General features: G+C 41.7%; 1 protein-coding gene across 2 annotated transcripts; it reads right to left on the bottom strand.

Annotated features, from left to right (window-relative positions):
• Window positions 1-63: 63 nt before the first annotated feature.
• On the bottom strand, window positions 64-15904 carry c2cd3 (C2 domain containing 3 centriole elongation regulator). 2 transcript variants are annotated; one of them, XM_037119760.1, is made up of 33 exons: window positions 15666-15904; window positions 14343-14612; window positions 14108-14265; window positions 13815-13993; window positions 13204-13334; window positions 12994-13120; window positions 12758-12910; window positions 12528-12669; window positions 12311-12411; window positions 11770-11973; window positions 11559-11674; window positions 11349-11467; window positions 10799-10930; window positions 10243-10698; window positions 9989-10140; window positions 9415-9658; window positions 9001-9184; window positions 8736-8919; window positions 8294-8466; window positions 8070-8205; window positions 7525-7793; window positions 7351-7431; window positions 6663-7265; window positions 6259-6579; window positions 5571-5709; window positions 5413-5477; window positions 5120-5325; window positions 4879-5009; window positions 4644-4793; window positions 4367-4551; window positions 3450-4194; window positions 2259-2367; window positions 64-317 (listed from the first exon to the last, which is right to left on the bottom strand). In XM_037119760.1, exons 1-33 carry the CDS (start codon window positions 15715-15717, stop codon window positions 198-200), a joined length of 6537 nt encoding a protein of 2178 aa, XP_036975655.1. In that variant the 5' UTR covers window positions 15718-15904; the 3' UTR covers window positions 64-197. The 2 variants fall into 2 exon arrangements, with proteins under 2 accessions (XP_036975655.1, XP_036975663.1); XM_037119768.1 differs by having other exon boundaries at window positions 7351-7428.
• Window positions 15905-17198: the final 1294 nt, after the last annotated feature.

Raw genomic sequence — 17198 nt, 5'->3', positions numbered from 1 at the left:
ACAACGCCTGTTCATAGGAACTGGCACCGATGTCACACATGCCAAAAGAAACCACAAAAGGCATTCAAAGTTGAAAACAGTTCACATTTATTTATAAAAATACAAAATTACATTTAATTTACATAATCTTTTCATGGTCTGAAAACACTGAGCTGTATAGATGTGTTCACAAATGTGTACAAGACCCCCATGTTCTATCAACTGTCATCAAAGTGAGCTGCAAATATTTTCGCTATTCTCTCGGTCTCTTTCTTCATGGACGAAGGCGACATATTGCGACGCTGTCGAGGAGCTCTGCGATGAGCTGAGTTTCGCTCCTGGAAAGAACAGAGCAAAAACACAACTGCAGTGTGAGTAACAAGAAAACTATGAGCCTTAATACTTTTTCAAATGAGGATTTAAATATTGCTCTAAGGTCCATATACAAGGCGTGACTTAAAACAAACTAATTAGTCAAAGGATATAATTCAATGTGTGTCTGAGGTGTGTGGTCAAACAAGTCTCCACTCAAACACAGAGCACCTTTCCTTAGCCAATGTTCATGTTAAAAGGGAGACTGTGAAACAGGCTCGTCGGGTGTACCTTCATAGTATGCTTAACACAATCAGGAGATCAGCAACACAAGACTCGCTCAAACCAGTTCTTTAATAGCACCTTCCTGCCCTTAAAGTCACATCAGCTCCCACCTCACACTCCAGCAGCTACATGTCTGCCTGTTATCTCCACACCCATCCAGATACATCAACACTGCTGCTCAGAAACACTTTTCCACTGCTACAGCTGACTGGGAGTCAGTCTGCTGCACTGATTGTCCCTGTGGACTACTCTAGAGAAATAATGTGCAAATTATCAATGTGCCTCCTCAGTTTTACAGAACATCAAATAATGGTACTAATTTTAATGATCCCATAAAGTCTCTTTATGTAGACTGACAGTTCCTAGAAATATTAAAGAGGCAGCAATCAGGCTGCAGATGACATATGAATTAATGTCTGCAGTCAAGGCAACTACAAACCAGCCTACAAGCTCATGAAGCTAGAGTTGAAAGCAAACAGGGTGAACATCAGCTTCGACTTGAGTTTCTAATTCGTCAGCATAAATCCACACTTATTAATTAAATATTTCACTTTTTGATTTTAGACAACTCAGCAAAAATTCTCAAAACACTTTTCACTTTGCTGTTACGAGTTACTAAGTGGAGAATTAATTAAATGTCCTTTAAAAAAGAAAATAAATCATTTTTAAATTAAATAACACAACCTAAGGCGTAAGGAGTGATGGAGTTTCAAAACTAATTTTCTGTCGTATCCAATCACAGGTGCCAGCTGCTCTCGCTCGCTTTCTCTCCGACAGGAAACTGATACACGTTTAAAAAAAATGTGATTTTCATTGTTAAGCAAAAAAAAGAAAACAAGCAACAGAGAAGCCATCTTTCCAACAATAAATGTGATTGATGAGAAAAATACTAATATCTGTAGATCATAAAACACAATTACTCAGAACAGAAGGAAGTGGTTTGTTTTTGACACAAGAAGTACCCACCGCAGCCTTTTGGTTACATCACAACAGTGTCTTAAAACTCACCAGAGTGGAGGTGACTGAGGGGAAACAGCACACACAAATAATCACTTCGATCTTAAGACTCTAAATCTGCTTTGTCCTTTCCCAGAGTGAAACTATACGTACTGAACGTAGAAAGACATTGTGATGAAAACTAAATGTGTTGCCACATTAACACTATAACAGAGTCTGAATGAAGGTAGATGACATGATGACATTGCAGTGTCAACCATGAACACCAGATGTACTCATCATCCTATAACTGTGTTTACAGTGTTTTCTTTATATATATTTACCAAAATACATAACAGTGGGTAATTTTCTATCTGCCAATGTTGCACAAATAAGAGTAAAATTATGCTGAACTTCAGCAGGCAAGCAAAGTTCTTGTGAGGGATTAAGTGACCTGTTTACAATGCCCTTGTTTGCATAGCAGCTAGGTCTGGATGTCAAATGACTCTAAATGGACTCTATTTAATGTCTTATTGGTAAAAAAAAAACAAAAAAAAAAAAAAAAAAAAAAAAAAAAAAAATATATATATATATATATATATATATATATATATATATATATATATATATATATATATATATATAAAATATACAAACAATCGTAATTAAAACCAAGACATTCAGATACTCAGTGAGAGAGTGAGTGGGTGTGAATGTCTGAAGTAGAGTTGGTGACAAACACTCACCGGGTCATTGGCTGACTGGGAGAAAGAAGGAGCTAATCGTATGGCTCTCATGGACGCCTCCAGTTGGTGAGAAGGGAGGAAGAAATTAGGGACATCGACAGGCACAACGCTTCATGATTGAATGTTAAAAAAAAAAATACTTAAATACAGTGTAATGATGTATGGTGGTATGATGATCTACAGGCCAAAGATTCAAGAGATGAAGCTTGCAAATGCCAGAAAAGATAGTTCAAGTTATCTAATAACATGATGTGACAAAAAGACAGCATTTAAGCATCTTTCCACTGACTTCACATGCTTGGAGCATCATAAATTCACCTCCTGATCTGTCTGGACACACCTTTGCACTATACAGTTTCAAACTACAACCAGTGACAGAGGGTGGCTGCATGCATCTGTTCATGTGATTATACGTAAATGTAGACACAAACTCCCTTCTGCTATCCACATGTTACTGTTACAAAAATCCCTGTCACTACAGCAAACAACCTGCTTAGCAAGCAACCATAAAGTTGATGATGTTGAGTCACCCTAACTCGAACCTGGTCACAGTTTGCATGTTAATAACTTGGCATATGTTGATAAAGCTTCTTCATCAAGAGTTAGGGTTAGTGCTGTACCAATCATAATCATCTTAAGCAGCACCAAGCCCAGGGTGTAGCAACATGCGCCTGCCAAAGCAATGGTGCTAAAAGAAAATCTAAAATCCCCACAAAAGAGAAGGTGACAAGTTGTCCTGAGTTCTCTCCCCAGACACCTAGCCTTAGAAACCCACATGAAGGCCGGCTGAATCAACGACCCACAAGTGGCCCTAACGACTCTGAACCTCAGAGCTCACATGTGCCCTTAATGACTCTGTAAGGTTAAACCACACAGAGTTTAGAAGCCTGCGACCTCCTTTCCAGTTAGTTAGAAGTGAAGAAGCCTCTTGGATGAGAGGTGAAATGTCTTCAGGAAACTGAAACAAGTCCAGTTGCCTACGATACAGCACTCATATATACAACTTAACACCCTTTCTTTTCTGGGGACTTCAGATTTTCTTTTAGTGGGTTTTTGCAGGAGCATGTTGCTGCACCCTCACTGCTCGCTCATTCAGCAGGTTTTGTCATGAATCTTTGACCTGAAGTAGACTTCATAAGCACATAAGAAAGACAAATACAAGAGAAAACTAAAAATAAAGATCAAGGATACGGTTGAAGTGTGGCATCTTGATTCTCCTGGGAGCATGAAGCATCATGGGTATCTGTGACATGCTGTGCTGTGAGCGATGTCCCTTCGTCGTCCGACCCCTCGCTGGAGCTCTTGGCTTCTTTTTCTGGTCTCTCATCTGCAGTTTGTATCGTGCGTTCATCATCTCTGTCTGTGTCTGATGTATCATCTGCTGATCCATCGTCACTTTCCTCTCCTCTGCCACACTCATGTTTCCCACAACAGTCATGAGTCTGCAGCTTTAAAGTCTGCTTCTTCTCCTCCTCGTATTGGCTCAGATCTGGCTCCTCTGGCACCTCCAGGCTCTCCAGAGAAACCAGGTCAGGGTCCGAAAGGATGCTGGTCCAAGGACTGGTTTTATCTGTTAAAGATGTCACCTCATTCAGATGCCTCGGCTTCACCACAACCTCCTCGTAATCTTCATCTTCTTCCTCTTCATCTCCCTCGTCCTGTCTGCCACCTGTCCCATCTTCATCTTCCTCCTCTGACTCAGTAACCTTGTAGTTTTCTCTCTCCTTTTCTACCTCTGGCTCAGAGTCTGTGTCTTCAGACATTTTTTGAAGTAGCGAGGGCAGAGGAAACTCTCCTTCTTGGGAAGAATTTGAAGCTCTGTGCGGTCTGGTGATACTCTCAGGGATAGTTTGAAGGTTGTTGTCTTCAACAGGAGAAGATGTTGAGCTACTCTGAGGATTTGAGAGAATCGTTTCTAGATGGTGTTCTCGCAGACCTGTTGAAGAGGACGGCGAAGATTAGGCTTATTTTTTCATCTTATTATCGTTGCTTATAAGTTGTCATCAAATTTTTTTCAGAACTAATTTCATGTATTCATTTTCTTGGAAAAATGCTGCATTTGCAACTTCTTGGCTGGTAATTTCAGACTCACTACGGGGTCCTCTCACCTGTGATGATGTTGTTAACTTCTCCAACTAACTGGTTGGACTTTTGAAGAAGCTGAGAGGAGTCTGTGTCCTCCTGCTCCTCCTGCCTGATGTGACAGTCCTGCTCACTCAGGAGTGGGAATGTGGGTGTAGAAAGCTTTCGACTGAAGTACCTCTGGATGTTGTCGAGCTCACTTAGTTTTCTCCTGTAAAAATAAAGAGTCATAGTCAAAGCTGAGGTTTTTAAAAAAAGGAAACAAAAGCAGTGGTGTTGTCATGTCTATCTGAGGAATGATACCTGAGTGCTGAGAACAGAAACGAGCTGGATGGATTGATGTCAGCGGCGCTGCTGCTACAGGCAGAATTAGCTGCTGTTTGCTCCTGCAGACTCTGGTGGTAAAGACGTACTTTGTCCATGTGTTCAAAATGGCGATCGCTCTCACTGGACCTGAACAGTTGTAAAGACGACGAATCAATGCAATGAAACACAGACAGTGGAAGCTTATTTTAAAAAGTGTAATTGCTCTTCAAACCTTTCTGAGAACAGCTTCTCCGTGTGGTCAGGTGACGAGATCTTCTGCTCGGGGTATCGGCTGATGTGAGAGGGGAAGCTGCTGTATGTGGCTGTGGTATGATAGCTGACAGGGAGCGCCTTGAATGAACCCTGTTAATAAAACACATTCATCATCATAAGTTTAGACTTGTCGAATTGGACATTTATGTTTTATAATAAACATTAAAATGCATATTGTGTGTATAAATACTTTGTCTCACCGATGAGTTTTTAGCAGCATCTTCATTCACAGTTTTTCTCTGACCTCGGAGCTCTTGGACCCCCTTTAGTGGAGTGACGGACACTTTGAGCTGACCATGACACTGACCGCTGAAGTCTGTGATGTTGTACCAACCACACACCGACTGAAACCCACATAGTAAGGGGGACAGGTCTACAGAGGCAAATCCAATCACCCTCTCCATTTCTACGGAAGTAAAACAACCCAACAGTGAATTAACATATCAAACAAAACAATGTAACTTAAAGCATGAACTGAAACTGCTTCCTGTACCTCCTTTGTGCCAGACTTTGAACACAAGAGATTGTTGTGGATCAACCAGGAGCTGATTTGAAAGCCTGTGAATGTTCAAAAAATCATCAGTCTGATATTTAATAATGATTGTTTTAGTGTACCACAGAAAGTTGAGTCTGACTGTGATGTAACTGGACCTGCACTCTTGTTGATGATCCCACACAGGGCAGTCAGTGTTGGCTACGACAGCTGTGGACGCTGGTTCAGCAGAGTCAGCAGTGACGTACGAAACACAGCAGCATGGGGAACCCTCACTGCGCTCTGCTAGAGGACAGCCTGCCAGAGACACACAACACACACATCATTTTAAGCATCATTTTGGCTTAACTTCGGTATCACTTGATATTCGACTTGTTGACTGTGATCAGCCTATGGGCAAATTAGATGACATCCACTGATATTCCCTTTTGTTTTGCATTAGCACATTCATGTCAGTGACTCGTGACATCCCTGCCATTAAAGTTATGAAGTCCTCAAAAAATGTTTTATAATTGACCAGGCAGCTGTAGATCAGACTAGCCAGGATTTTGAAGAAGTAAATTTCACTAAATAATACCATTCTTCATGTGAAAGAAGGTTATAGTACAGGTAGCGACATATTGTTTTAATAATCTCATGTATGCTCTGTCAAGAGAGTGCAGTGATATGTATATTTTTTAATGAAGATTTGTTTTGTTTTCAACAATAAAAAACATTGGTGTTGTCATCGGCTATCAGTCAAATCCTTTCACAGAATTTCCAAATTAATCCCTATTCCATATTAAGAATGTAATGTATGTTAAAATAAAAGGGCAGAGGAAAAATGATTTCAGATCTGGAGTTCACCTTTCAGATTGAGATGCATAGCCTGATCCACTGCAACTGTCACAGGGAAAGATTCATCCATGCTAATTTCTGTGTGATGCGCAGACGTGATGTCTGGAGTTGTTCTGGAGGATTTTTTCTTGCTTTTTCTGGGTGAAACTGGCAGAGGCACTGCTTCTTCAGCTTCTTCTGATAAAAAGTCCATCTGGTTGTCTGAGTCCACCTCGGAGTCTGGTCCAGCAGAGACTTCCGCAGGGAGGAATCCTGCTGTCAGGGTGATGTGTACTCTGAGAGCAGCTCCTTGTAGATCTGCTGCTGAGCGTCTGAACAGTGGGTACACTCCTGTAAAACCATAAAACTGTGATAACACTCATATACACTCAAGAATAATCAGTAATATCATGACAAAATCATTCAAATCTTACCGCTGAGAGTGAGCTTCTGCTCAGGTGTCTTTGCAAGAGAGGACAGATCAACAAACGCTGAGCCCACCAGCCGGTCTGTGTCTGTGGGCCTTCTGGTTTTGTCCTTTTTAAAAGCGATCCACACCTGAACCTCCAGCTTTTCCTCTCGAAGATACCACATCAACGGCTGAGTGCTCCTCAGCTCCACAGTTCTACTTCCTTGGAAAGACACAGAGGCCTGGCCTTCCTCCCCACCCTCCTCAACAGTGGGGTGTTTCATCTGTGAGCAGAAAGCCTCCTGGTCATAGAACTTGTACCTGAAGTAGCAGTAAGTGGAGCGCTGAAGCTCACTTAGGCCTGGCAGGAGCAAGCAGTGGACCGGTATCCAAACTCTTGGCATTGAAAAAGTCAAAGACATCTTTCTCATGCTTTCTGCCCAGGTGTCTTTATCATCTTCATACTGGGCTACTCCCCAGCCCACACCCTGGGCTGCCTTAATGACTCTTTCCCTGTCTGAGTGGTGGGCGAAGTTGATAGCGATCTCGAGGCCTCCGACCAAGATGTGCTGATTCTGAGAAGAACTTGTTTCCCTCGGCATATACACCCCAAACCAGCCAGAAATACCTTTATGTTTGGAAGAAGAAACACAATGACTGTGTGCAAATTAGAAAATCTATCTGGTCCAGGAGTCACAAAGAGTGCAGCATACCTGTTCTTTTATGGACGAGATCAGCCAGCGGTATTTTCACTGTGCCCAACATCACATCTTTAGGCTTATGACTTATCACTGCTGCAACAAATAGCACATGAGTTCGTATAATGAATACATCTTCAACATTTTCATGTAATTGTGGTCAATAAAACAAAATAGGCTTTCTTAAACCTTTGCGACTCTCTCTGTTCCAGACAGTGAAGACAGCCGATGCCTCCTCCAGCTGCTCAGCCAGGCTGCAGGTTTCTCCGCTGCTTCTCTGAGCCAGCAGATCACAGGACACCTCCATGTGGTGATCAAAGTCCGGACAGAAGGTCCTGGCAGCGACACGGGTGCTCCTTCTTTCACTCTCAGGCAGGAAGGAGAGCTGGATGGTGATGTATGCATTCACTCCCACACTGGCAAAGTAGCTGAACCTTTCATCTTGTTCAGATACGGCCCTGGAATAGAGAGGCAGAAGCACAATGGCGAACTGAAGACATTGGTGCAGTATCTAAAATTACATACAAGGTAGTGATAAGCAAGTACTTTTAGAGTGCAGCAAGATCTCTTTCAACACAAGCAGTGCTCGCTACTAAACAGTTAAATCAATATCTGTGCCACACGTTTATTCTTTGTTTATTTTAATACCAACCAAACAGCCAACCCACCCCTCCCTGGTGGAGGTTATATGAAACACAGAGAAAGCTCTCCGGAGGAAAGCAGTGGTCATGTACCTTGCTGCGGCCTGCAGACCTGATGCTCTGTGCACCTGAACCACGAGTGTCACAACACGAGCGGCAGCTCCTTTACCGGTCCGCCCTTCAGGTCTCACTGGTCTGTGCTTGTACCGAATGCACACATCAAGAAGACCTAAGAAAAGCAACAGATCAGTCACCACAATTAAGAAACTATAAGCTTGACTGCAGAATTATATTGACATTAATGTGTGTCTGTGTACCTGAGGGCTGAGAATGTTGTCCTGTGGGACTGTCCGTCCTGGGAATCAGGGGCAGGGAGAACATCTGAGCCTCGTTAGGATGCTGTCGCTGCATGGTGACCATGGCACACAGTTTGGACAATGGCAGCATTCCTTTGGCCACAAGTTGGTCTCTGACATTTGGATAATAATATCTGCAGAGACATAAAGATCCTTCATATGAATAATTATGTATTAAGCATTATGGATTTATGTTCTTTCATTCACAAGAAAAAAACAGCTGATGACAGGAGAAGGTTGAAACCAGAAGCAACTTTGCCTGGCAACAAAAACACATATATGTGACTATAAAACCTCCTCATGTAGGAAATGTGAAACTTGAAATCTAAGGAAGTCAAGCTTCAGGATAAAGATGTTAATGACAACAGTATGGCTGTAATGAATGTATTTCACAAGCACAAACCTGCACCACACTTCGAACTGGACACCCCCTCCACTGCTTAGGCCTTGACTTGAAAGAGAGCTGAGCAGTAGCCTCTGAACAGGAACTCCGTCAGGAGCCAGAAGCACATGAGTCTCAGTGTGGCCAAACACCGGGTCGGGGACACAAAGAGTCGTGGTGGTACGAAACAGCTTAAGATTCACACCTGTTGGAGGTGAGATAAAAGTCAGAGTGAAGCACAGGGAAGAAAAACTTTAAGGAAGTTTTATACATTAAATGGCCTTACTACTCTCGATGAGGTTTTGGTCCACTTTTGTAGCAAGGTCGGCCTCCTGAGAGGGGAAATTGTACTGGACATAACAGTCAGCCTCACCCCAGACTGTTGCCTGCAAAGGTGTTAGACCATTTACCTTCTCCACCCTTATCACGAACAGATGCTCTCTCAGAATTGCCTCTTGTGCAGCAGTTGTCTGAGGGAGAAACAAAACGGTCAAAGTAGGTCAAAGGGACAAAAAATTAAGCATATTTTTATTCATGTGGATCAAATCTTTTAAAGTTAACTGAATCGGCATAACATCTGATGAATTTACAGATGAACTTTTCAGCAAACAGCCTTGGCAGGAGATGTCTACCTGCAATTATTTGTTTGAAAAGAAGACACAAAGATGCCACAGTCATAATGGACACATTGAACACAGACCTTTGTGTGTGAACTTGGCTGGTGATCAAGCAGATGAACTGGTCTCACAAGATGAGATAAAGAGTCGTATTCTTCATCTCTCGTGCGCTGGAGGGAAATTATCTGTTCCGATCGGCCCATAGCCAAAACGACCCTGAGATTTCCTTTACAACTACCTGAGAACACATCGATGACAGGCATGTAGCAGTCCACCCCTAAAACGGGGTACTGCGCCTGGAGAAGAAGGTGGGTGATCTTTGGATCCCTGGAGAGGAAAACACAAGCGGAGTTGTGTGCAGTGCAATTTCGTGGTGGAAAATTCCCAGTGTATAATTTTAAGGAAGTATTTCAAGATGTAGATGCAATTCATGGGTTCAAGTGTGACCTTAACATTTTCTATTTGGAATATGTGTACAATAGTGCCACCCAGAGGCAGCTTAAATAAAAGAGATTGTATGTTTTTCATGAGTTTCTCAGCCTTTTGCCTGATCTAAACTGAATTTCACCACAACAGCTACCATCCCACCATGTCAGTTCCCTCCTAAATGACACAAAAAAATATATTCTGAGGAACCATTTTCTTTCCATGACTTGCCTAAATGACATGTAGAACTGGTGCAGAGGTAATTTAACAAGGCCGAGAAGTCGATCATGCCCTGAACTTCCTGTCTTCTGCCACACCTCGATCACCATCACATTATTCTTCATCCGCTCCAGCAGCTTAGCTGTCAAGGCAACAGGTGTCACCTGAGACAAAAGATAGAGAAATGTTTAATATGGCTGTAGGAATCTGCTACTTTGTAATCTAATATAAACTGTTAGATACAGTTCGAAGAGTTGATCTCTAACCTGAACAAAGTTGAAGGAAGGATTAGCCTGACCCCAGCTGACACCAGATCTTGCCATCTCATCGCACCAGAAGAGTTTACAGTTCAAGTACACGTTTGGAGCCTGAATGGGTCCACAGCTGAAGTTCTTTCCATCTGGCACCATGAGTAAGGTGTGCAGCAGGACCTCAGGGTCCTCCTCCACTGGTTGCCTTGATTTATGAGGAGATGTGAGGAGACCTGGACGGGGAGACAGTTCTCTGGAGGGTCTCTGAGGACTCCAAACATTCAGCCTGGAATCTTCAAAATATCCAGCTGGTATCTCCTCACTGCCAGCGTCAATATGCTGAGATCTGGGACTGGTCTCTCTCACTGGGCTGGGCGCCATTTGTGAAGGCGATGTGTCTCTATGAGCCAGCTTGCTTTTACTTCTTTCGGAGGAGAAATCTCTGTTGCCTGTAGCAAGTTCTAGCGCCACCTGAAAAACAAAACAATATTGCTTCTATGACTGTCACTTGGATAACAAGTACCAGGCTTGTAAACATTAATTCATAGGGGAAAAAAACAGACAGTGTTACCTTGAGAGGTCCAATCTCCTGAGTTTCAGTGTTTCCTTCCAAACTCTGTACAGGTAAGATGACAGATTGACTCAACTGCTTGCTAAGGAGCAGACGGCGCAGTGGATGAACAGCCTTACCAATGGGAACAGGCTGCAACAGAAGTGGAAGTATTTTTTTCCTTGAACCGAAGTGACTAATGTATTTTGATTATTTTAACAGGTACAACAATTGCTATATGACTAACTCTTAGTCAGAATGATCATTTTTGCCCAACAATTTTCATTTTGCTGAAAAAACTATTAAAATCTTGATGAGATCTTAGATCTAGAGGACACAATTTGTAGGCCAGGGAATCTCTGCAGCCCGACAATACTTTATTAGATAAAGCACCTCACCATATTACAATTTTGATAATATTCAGATTTTGATTAATCAGAGCAACTTATACTGCATCAAGTAAATTCAGGCAGATCCAAACATAAACCACTGTCAAAGAATACAGCTAATACCCAAGAGTCAAGACCCAGTATTAGTCATTTTAACCCATGTTTAGCCCAAAGCTACTTACTTTCTTTTGGTCACTCTTTCGAGCAAAAATCTTGAAGGTCAGTTCAGTTCCCCACCACTGTTTAACTGTTGCCATGCCAAGGTGGACAGGAAACACAGACTGCTGATGGAACTTCACCACTAAAAAACACACAAGAGTGCATGTGAGAAAAACCAAAGGCTGTCAGAAACCGAGTCACTCGCTCAGGTAGGTTCCTCTGACAGGTCGTACCTCCTCCTGCGACTTTACTGGCAACCGCCCTGGTCACCTCCCCGTTTCCACACTTACTATGATCATGTCGACTGGAAGTGGCAGCCACTGGGAACACGTACTCTATAAAATATGTGCTAATGAAAAAAATGGGAGATCACATCCTTTTATTACTCATAGTGACAATGTTATTTCAAAATGAGACTGAAATAATATCAAATGTGTTGCCTACCACTTCTTGTTGGTTAATGTTCGAGGAGGTTTCCCTTTAGTAAAGGCCTTTCTAGGTGTGGTGGTTGTGCTGCCTTTAGGTACGGTCAGGGAGTCGACGGTGACTCTCGCCAGACGGATCATACTCAGCAAAGTCAACTGCTCTGCACTCAGGTCAGGAGGAACACCACCAGCATCTGCAGGCTGCTGGGGTTCTGGATTTAGACTAAACACGGTGAAAATATGGTGAACATTTAGGACTGTAGCAAAGATATTTTCATGTATATTTATTCTGTTTGAGTCCAGTACATTAAGCTACACTAATATCAGTATCATACTATTAGCAGAATCAGAATTAAACACCTTCGGGTGAGGATATGTCCTTCTAGATCAAGATCAGATGATCAATAACTACCTTTTTTTTTTAATAGTATCCTTTGAAGGTGAATGAATAATAAGAATGGATGGCACACCCTCCCAACCCCCACCTGATCGTCTGAGAGGAGCTTGTTGCTGTTTACTGTCTCATCACCTTGGTTTAAGGAGCACGTAAAGGTCCTTACCCTCCACTAATCTTGGGTCCAGACTGTGTCGGCTGTTTTTTAATGGAAGACACTGTTCCTTGACCCTCAGCCTCAGTGTCATTTGATGGGATATCTGACATCTGAAAGAAATAAATAAAGACTTTTAAAAACCCTCTGCAGAAAATTCTAGTTTATTGACTCTGATATTGCATAAAATACATCCTTTTCCACAATTAAGAAAAAATCATTTACTTACAGGAGTTTTGTAGAACAAATTTTCCAGTAGGCTCTGATCATATTGTGGATCACTGAGCTCACTATCCCCACACACACTGCTGTGGCCAGACAGAGATTCAGGTAAGATCTCACCATCCCAGAGAGGCAGAGATGTGTTCAAGCTGTATAAGAAAAAATCAGTAAAGATTTTTTGGGGAAAAACTGCTTACATTTTATGTCACTATTGAAAGTAAATGTGCACATAGTTACCTTCCAAGGAGCAGATCCACAGCTCTGTTGTCCATGTCAGTAGGACAATCTAAGCTGCTATCCGAGATAACGACAACATCATCAGAGTGCTTGAAAGCTGAATCAGCATGATGAATGTTTTGAAGAAACATCCCAGAGGGAGAGGAGAAGGGCCTGCAGACACAGTAATAAAGTATTACAGAGTGTACTTCATAAGATGATGGAAGACATTTTTTAAAAATGTATGAAACACTAACTTGGAAGCTGGCAGGATGTTATCCTTCGGGAGAGGCAGAGGAGTGTCTTTCAGAGCTGGATCCATGTCGCATTTCAAAGCTGATACCACCATAGCGTCTCTCAGCTTGTTTCCACGCTCTAGAATAACTGAGAAGGTGTTGGAACTTCATTAAGAATCGGTCAGATTTGTGAGTTTGTGGTTTTGATGTGTGGTGTTGCTGCAAACCAACCTGAGAGGATATCATTGGTTGGTTCCTGGCTTGAAGGATTCAGAGGCGTTTGACTGTTCTTTGGTATCTGATTCTCCAGTGATGCTTCTTTTGTTTTCTGGACATTTTGGAAATATAAATGGTCTTTCCCTCTGAAAATACATCAATACATTAAGATTATTAAGCTCTGAGTTTAACTATGACCTCTTACAACAGGACAAAGACATTTGATAATAATATATCGATGTTCCAAATAGCATTTCTAGGGTTTTGAAGCTTGAGGGAGATATATTTGTTAATATTTGAAGCATCAGTGCAGTGTGGTCGGGGGATGGGTGCACATCAAGCTATGAAACTTGATTTCATTATTTACCTATGTACTAAGCTACAATTGTAATCTTGTGATGGAGATTAATGATATCAGCCATCGTTCCTTTGCTGTTTTTATTTGTGCAGGTTTTGGGACACCACCGTGGAGCTTATTTTCTCACTCTCTGTGTCAGTCTTTTGCCTCCTTGTTGGTGCAGCCAAAGCAATGTCTTTTCCTTCAAACACTAATGTGTACATCGATTATGAGGACAAAACTGCAAGCATTCGGGTCAGCCTTACTATGAACAGTAAGAACTTCAAACCTTGGTGTGTTTCTACTGCTGCTCCCAGCTGATTCTCTTGCACTGCCAGCTGAGAGTGATCTGGGCTGTGAGGGAACAGTAAGTGTGTTGACCTGCGGCACTTCGATGCTGACATCTGTGGTGGGGAGCGAGCTGCTGCTATCATAGGCTTCTGTCAGAGCCTCCAAATTAAGGGAAATCTGAGGGGAAAAAGAAAAAGCTAAGAGTTCATGTCATTTACTACTGCATGTTAAAGGGTGCTCAATATAAAATTGAACTATCTATGGCAGTTTCAGTGGTTTGTTTCCACTCACCTGTAACTCTCCCAGCTTCTCAGAAGTCGGAGACACAAGCGTGTAAAATCCGCTGATGGAATGTGACAGAGAGAGACGAGAGATGCCCGCAACCTGAGCCCGTGCAATTGGCAAATGATCCGGTTTTGTCAGAACTTCCAGCACCAGAGAGCCCATATCTGTTAATCATTGACAGGTTAGTGTTTGATTTTTAAACAGCAAGCAAATTCAAACATATTAAAGACTTCTTAGTTACCAGTAAGATATGAGGTGAACTGCTTCGGCCCACAGCGGATGGGGAAGCGAGCTGTGGTCTTGATGGTCTTCTGAGACAGCTGCGATGCATCTCTCGGAAAGAAGTGTGTCCCGTTGGAGGACTCTCCCCACCACCGCAGCCTGACGAATGTTGCAGACGGAGGCTTGTGAACCGTCCATAATACCCGGCTTACTGTCACCTGCAGGAAGCATCGTAGCTGGCCCTCGACCAGAGGAGGGAGACTGGTGGAGGGGGACACATCGCTGGGGACTGCAACAAGTTATTTTGATTACAGCAATGTTAAGAGACAAACAATGCAAACACTGTAAATACTAACATCAAATGTAACCATATGATGAAATGTATAAAAGTGGTATTTGCTGCAGAATTTAGCTCGATATTGTCTGGTCTACTGTTGTTAGCTTGTACTGTAATTAGTGTTTAAATTTCTGTAAAACAATACTATCATGGCACGATCCTAACATGTTGTCTTAATTAATGATCTCAGCCATGCTGGAATTAAAATAACGTAAGTTCCTGAAGTTTTCGTTTTGTACATGTGAAGAGCTAAAACACAGTTCACTGGTTAAGAAATCAACTTGATTATTTGCATATGATTTTACAATCTCATTGTGATATGGTAATAACTGAAAGTATCAGTATTAATATTGTGATAAAAACTTAATCCATAATTCCAAGAGCTGCTGTTCACAGCCTCAGATGTACAGAAGGCTTATAAAACCACTGCTTACAAGACACATCTGTCTGAGCTACTGTACTTATCCCTGATTTTAAGAAGTTTGTCTACTTAGTTTTTTTTTAGCTTTAGAAATCAGTAAGTGAGGATCTTTTCGCTTATAATTTCTTACCCAAAACTACAGAGTGCTCCTTTACCCAGCTGCCTTATGAGGTGATAAACAGATCAACATCAACAAAATTGTGTTTCAATAATATAATAAAACATAATTCTGAGGAGGGTCATTCAGCACAATGAGTACATTTACTTTTGGCATTTTAAGTATACCCTGATGCTAATTCTTATATGAGCTTTTGAATGCAGCATCTTAATTTGTGATGATAACAGAGAAGGCGATTCATATAAAATATACTTCCTCCGCTATTAGTTACACGTTAATAAACACACACATATAAGTGGCAAACATGAACAACATCACAAGCAACATAGGAAAAACAGAAACCAAGTGAAAGTAAAAACTTACCATAACATTAGCAACTAGCTAACAAGCTAGCCTGGGAGTGACAGCTGATGCTAACTTAACGTAGCTGTGGTGCTAGCAGGTGGCTAAGCTAACAACAGTTTACCTTTGCTCTTGCCGCTTCCAGCTTTGACGCTCCTCTGTTTCCTGCTCTTCATCTCTCAGCTCAGTAAATACAGAAGATGAATGGCAGCCTGGCCGAAGCAGGAGATGAACCGTGAGCAGACATGATGTTTAACGCCGTCCGGCTAACTAATAATCCGTTTAATAGAGCAGCGCACACACACACTAACGCACATACGCACACATACACATACAAACGGCACCGCGCAAAACTGTTCCCGAGCAACGAAGTCCCAACGTCCCGCCTCCGCTGCCGCCGCTGTTCACAGAGGCATGCTGGGAAATCGAGTTCATTTTGTCTCTGTGTTGAAAAGTAATTTAAGTCAGTGAATGGTCACTGTTAATGCTTGGTTTATAAATTAACATGATATAATAAATAAAAATTCATGGTGATAATTTACAATTGTAGTTACAATTATCACCCATGTATTTAAACTTTTGACTCCTCACTCAGAAATTATTATTTATCTAATGGATTTATATGGCATATTCCAAAGGGGAATAAAGGGGCAATAAAAAATGGAAGTATTGCAATCACACCCATTACAATCCACATTAATGCCAGAAAACGACATATACAGCACACATTATTGCAGAGACATTTAATTCCACTCATCCATCCATGTATTAGCTCTACCAATTTTTATGGGTAAAACAATGTAAACCATCACAAAACTTTAGTAAGCTACTTAAAAAGCACCCTGCACAGTACATTTTAAGAACTCCAGGTAGCCTTCTTTTGAATCACCAGCAGAGGGAAGCACTGACTTTCCCATCAATGTAACAAAGCTGCTCGTTTCACTGACAGGAGTATGTACTGCCTTTCTTCTTTGTTGAACCTGAGATTAAAAGAAGCTCGCTGTGTTTCTGTTCTACTTTTTTGCAGTTGCCAGGCAGCTTCTCTGTCAGTCAGCATCATAATCAAGTCTTTTCTTCAATCAGTTGCACACTCACTGACTCGGAAACAAATACAAATTTAAACTCGCCTCAAAAGTTCCCAAAAGTGTGAAAAAAAGTCTGTTTGTAATGTGCAAACTTACTGTGCGTGCTTGACAATGTATTGAGGTGAACCTAAGGTCTAGTCATGTATGCTTACTATGCTCTTGCATAGCAACACATCCCCTCTGCAGCCATGTTTGTTGTGGTGATCATGGAAACAGTGAGGGCCGCTGAGGGTGTGTAGGAAGAGTGCGTAACAAAGCCCTTGGAATTCTGGGAAAAGTGAGGCTTCAGGTTGAAAGATGGATTATTTTAAATCTCCTGTTTCTGGTTTTACTGCATCTTAACTTTGAGTACATTAATCACTGCTGCCTCAAGTCAAACTGAAAAACATAAATCATCTGACAAGTAGTTCCAATATGTGCCACTATGAATAAGAAGATACTAATTTAAAACCTTTTCTTTGGAACATTGTGTCCATTTGACTTAATTAAATAAACTTGTGGTTTCAGATACGTGATGTTTGGAGTCTTAAAGTGAAACTCTTGCCAAAAAGCAACCTAGGCTTTATTTGTGA

This window comes from Acanthopagrus latus, chromosome 2 (genome assembly GCF_904848185.1).
Source record: "Acanthopagrus latus isolate v.2019 chromosome 2, fAcaLat1.1, whole genome shotgun sequence".
NCBI classification, from domain to species: Eukaryota; Metazoa; Chordata; class Actinopteri; order Spariformes; family Sparidae; genus Acanthopagrus; species Acanthopagrus latus.
The sequence above is the reverse complement of the archived record's forward strand: the minus strand, read 5'-3'. Positions and strand labels throughout refer to the sequence as shown.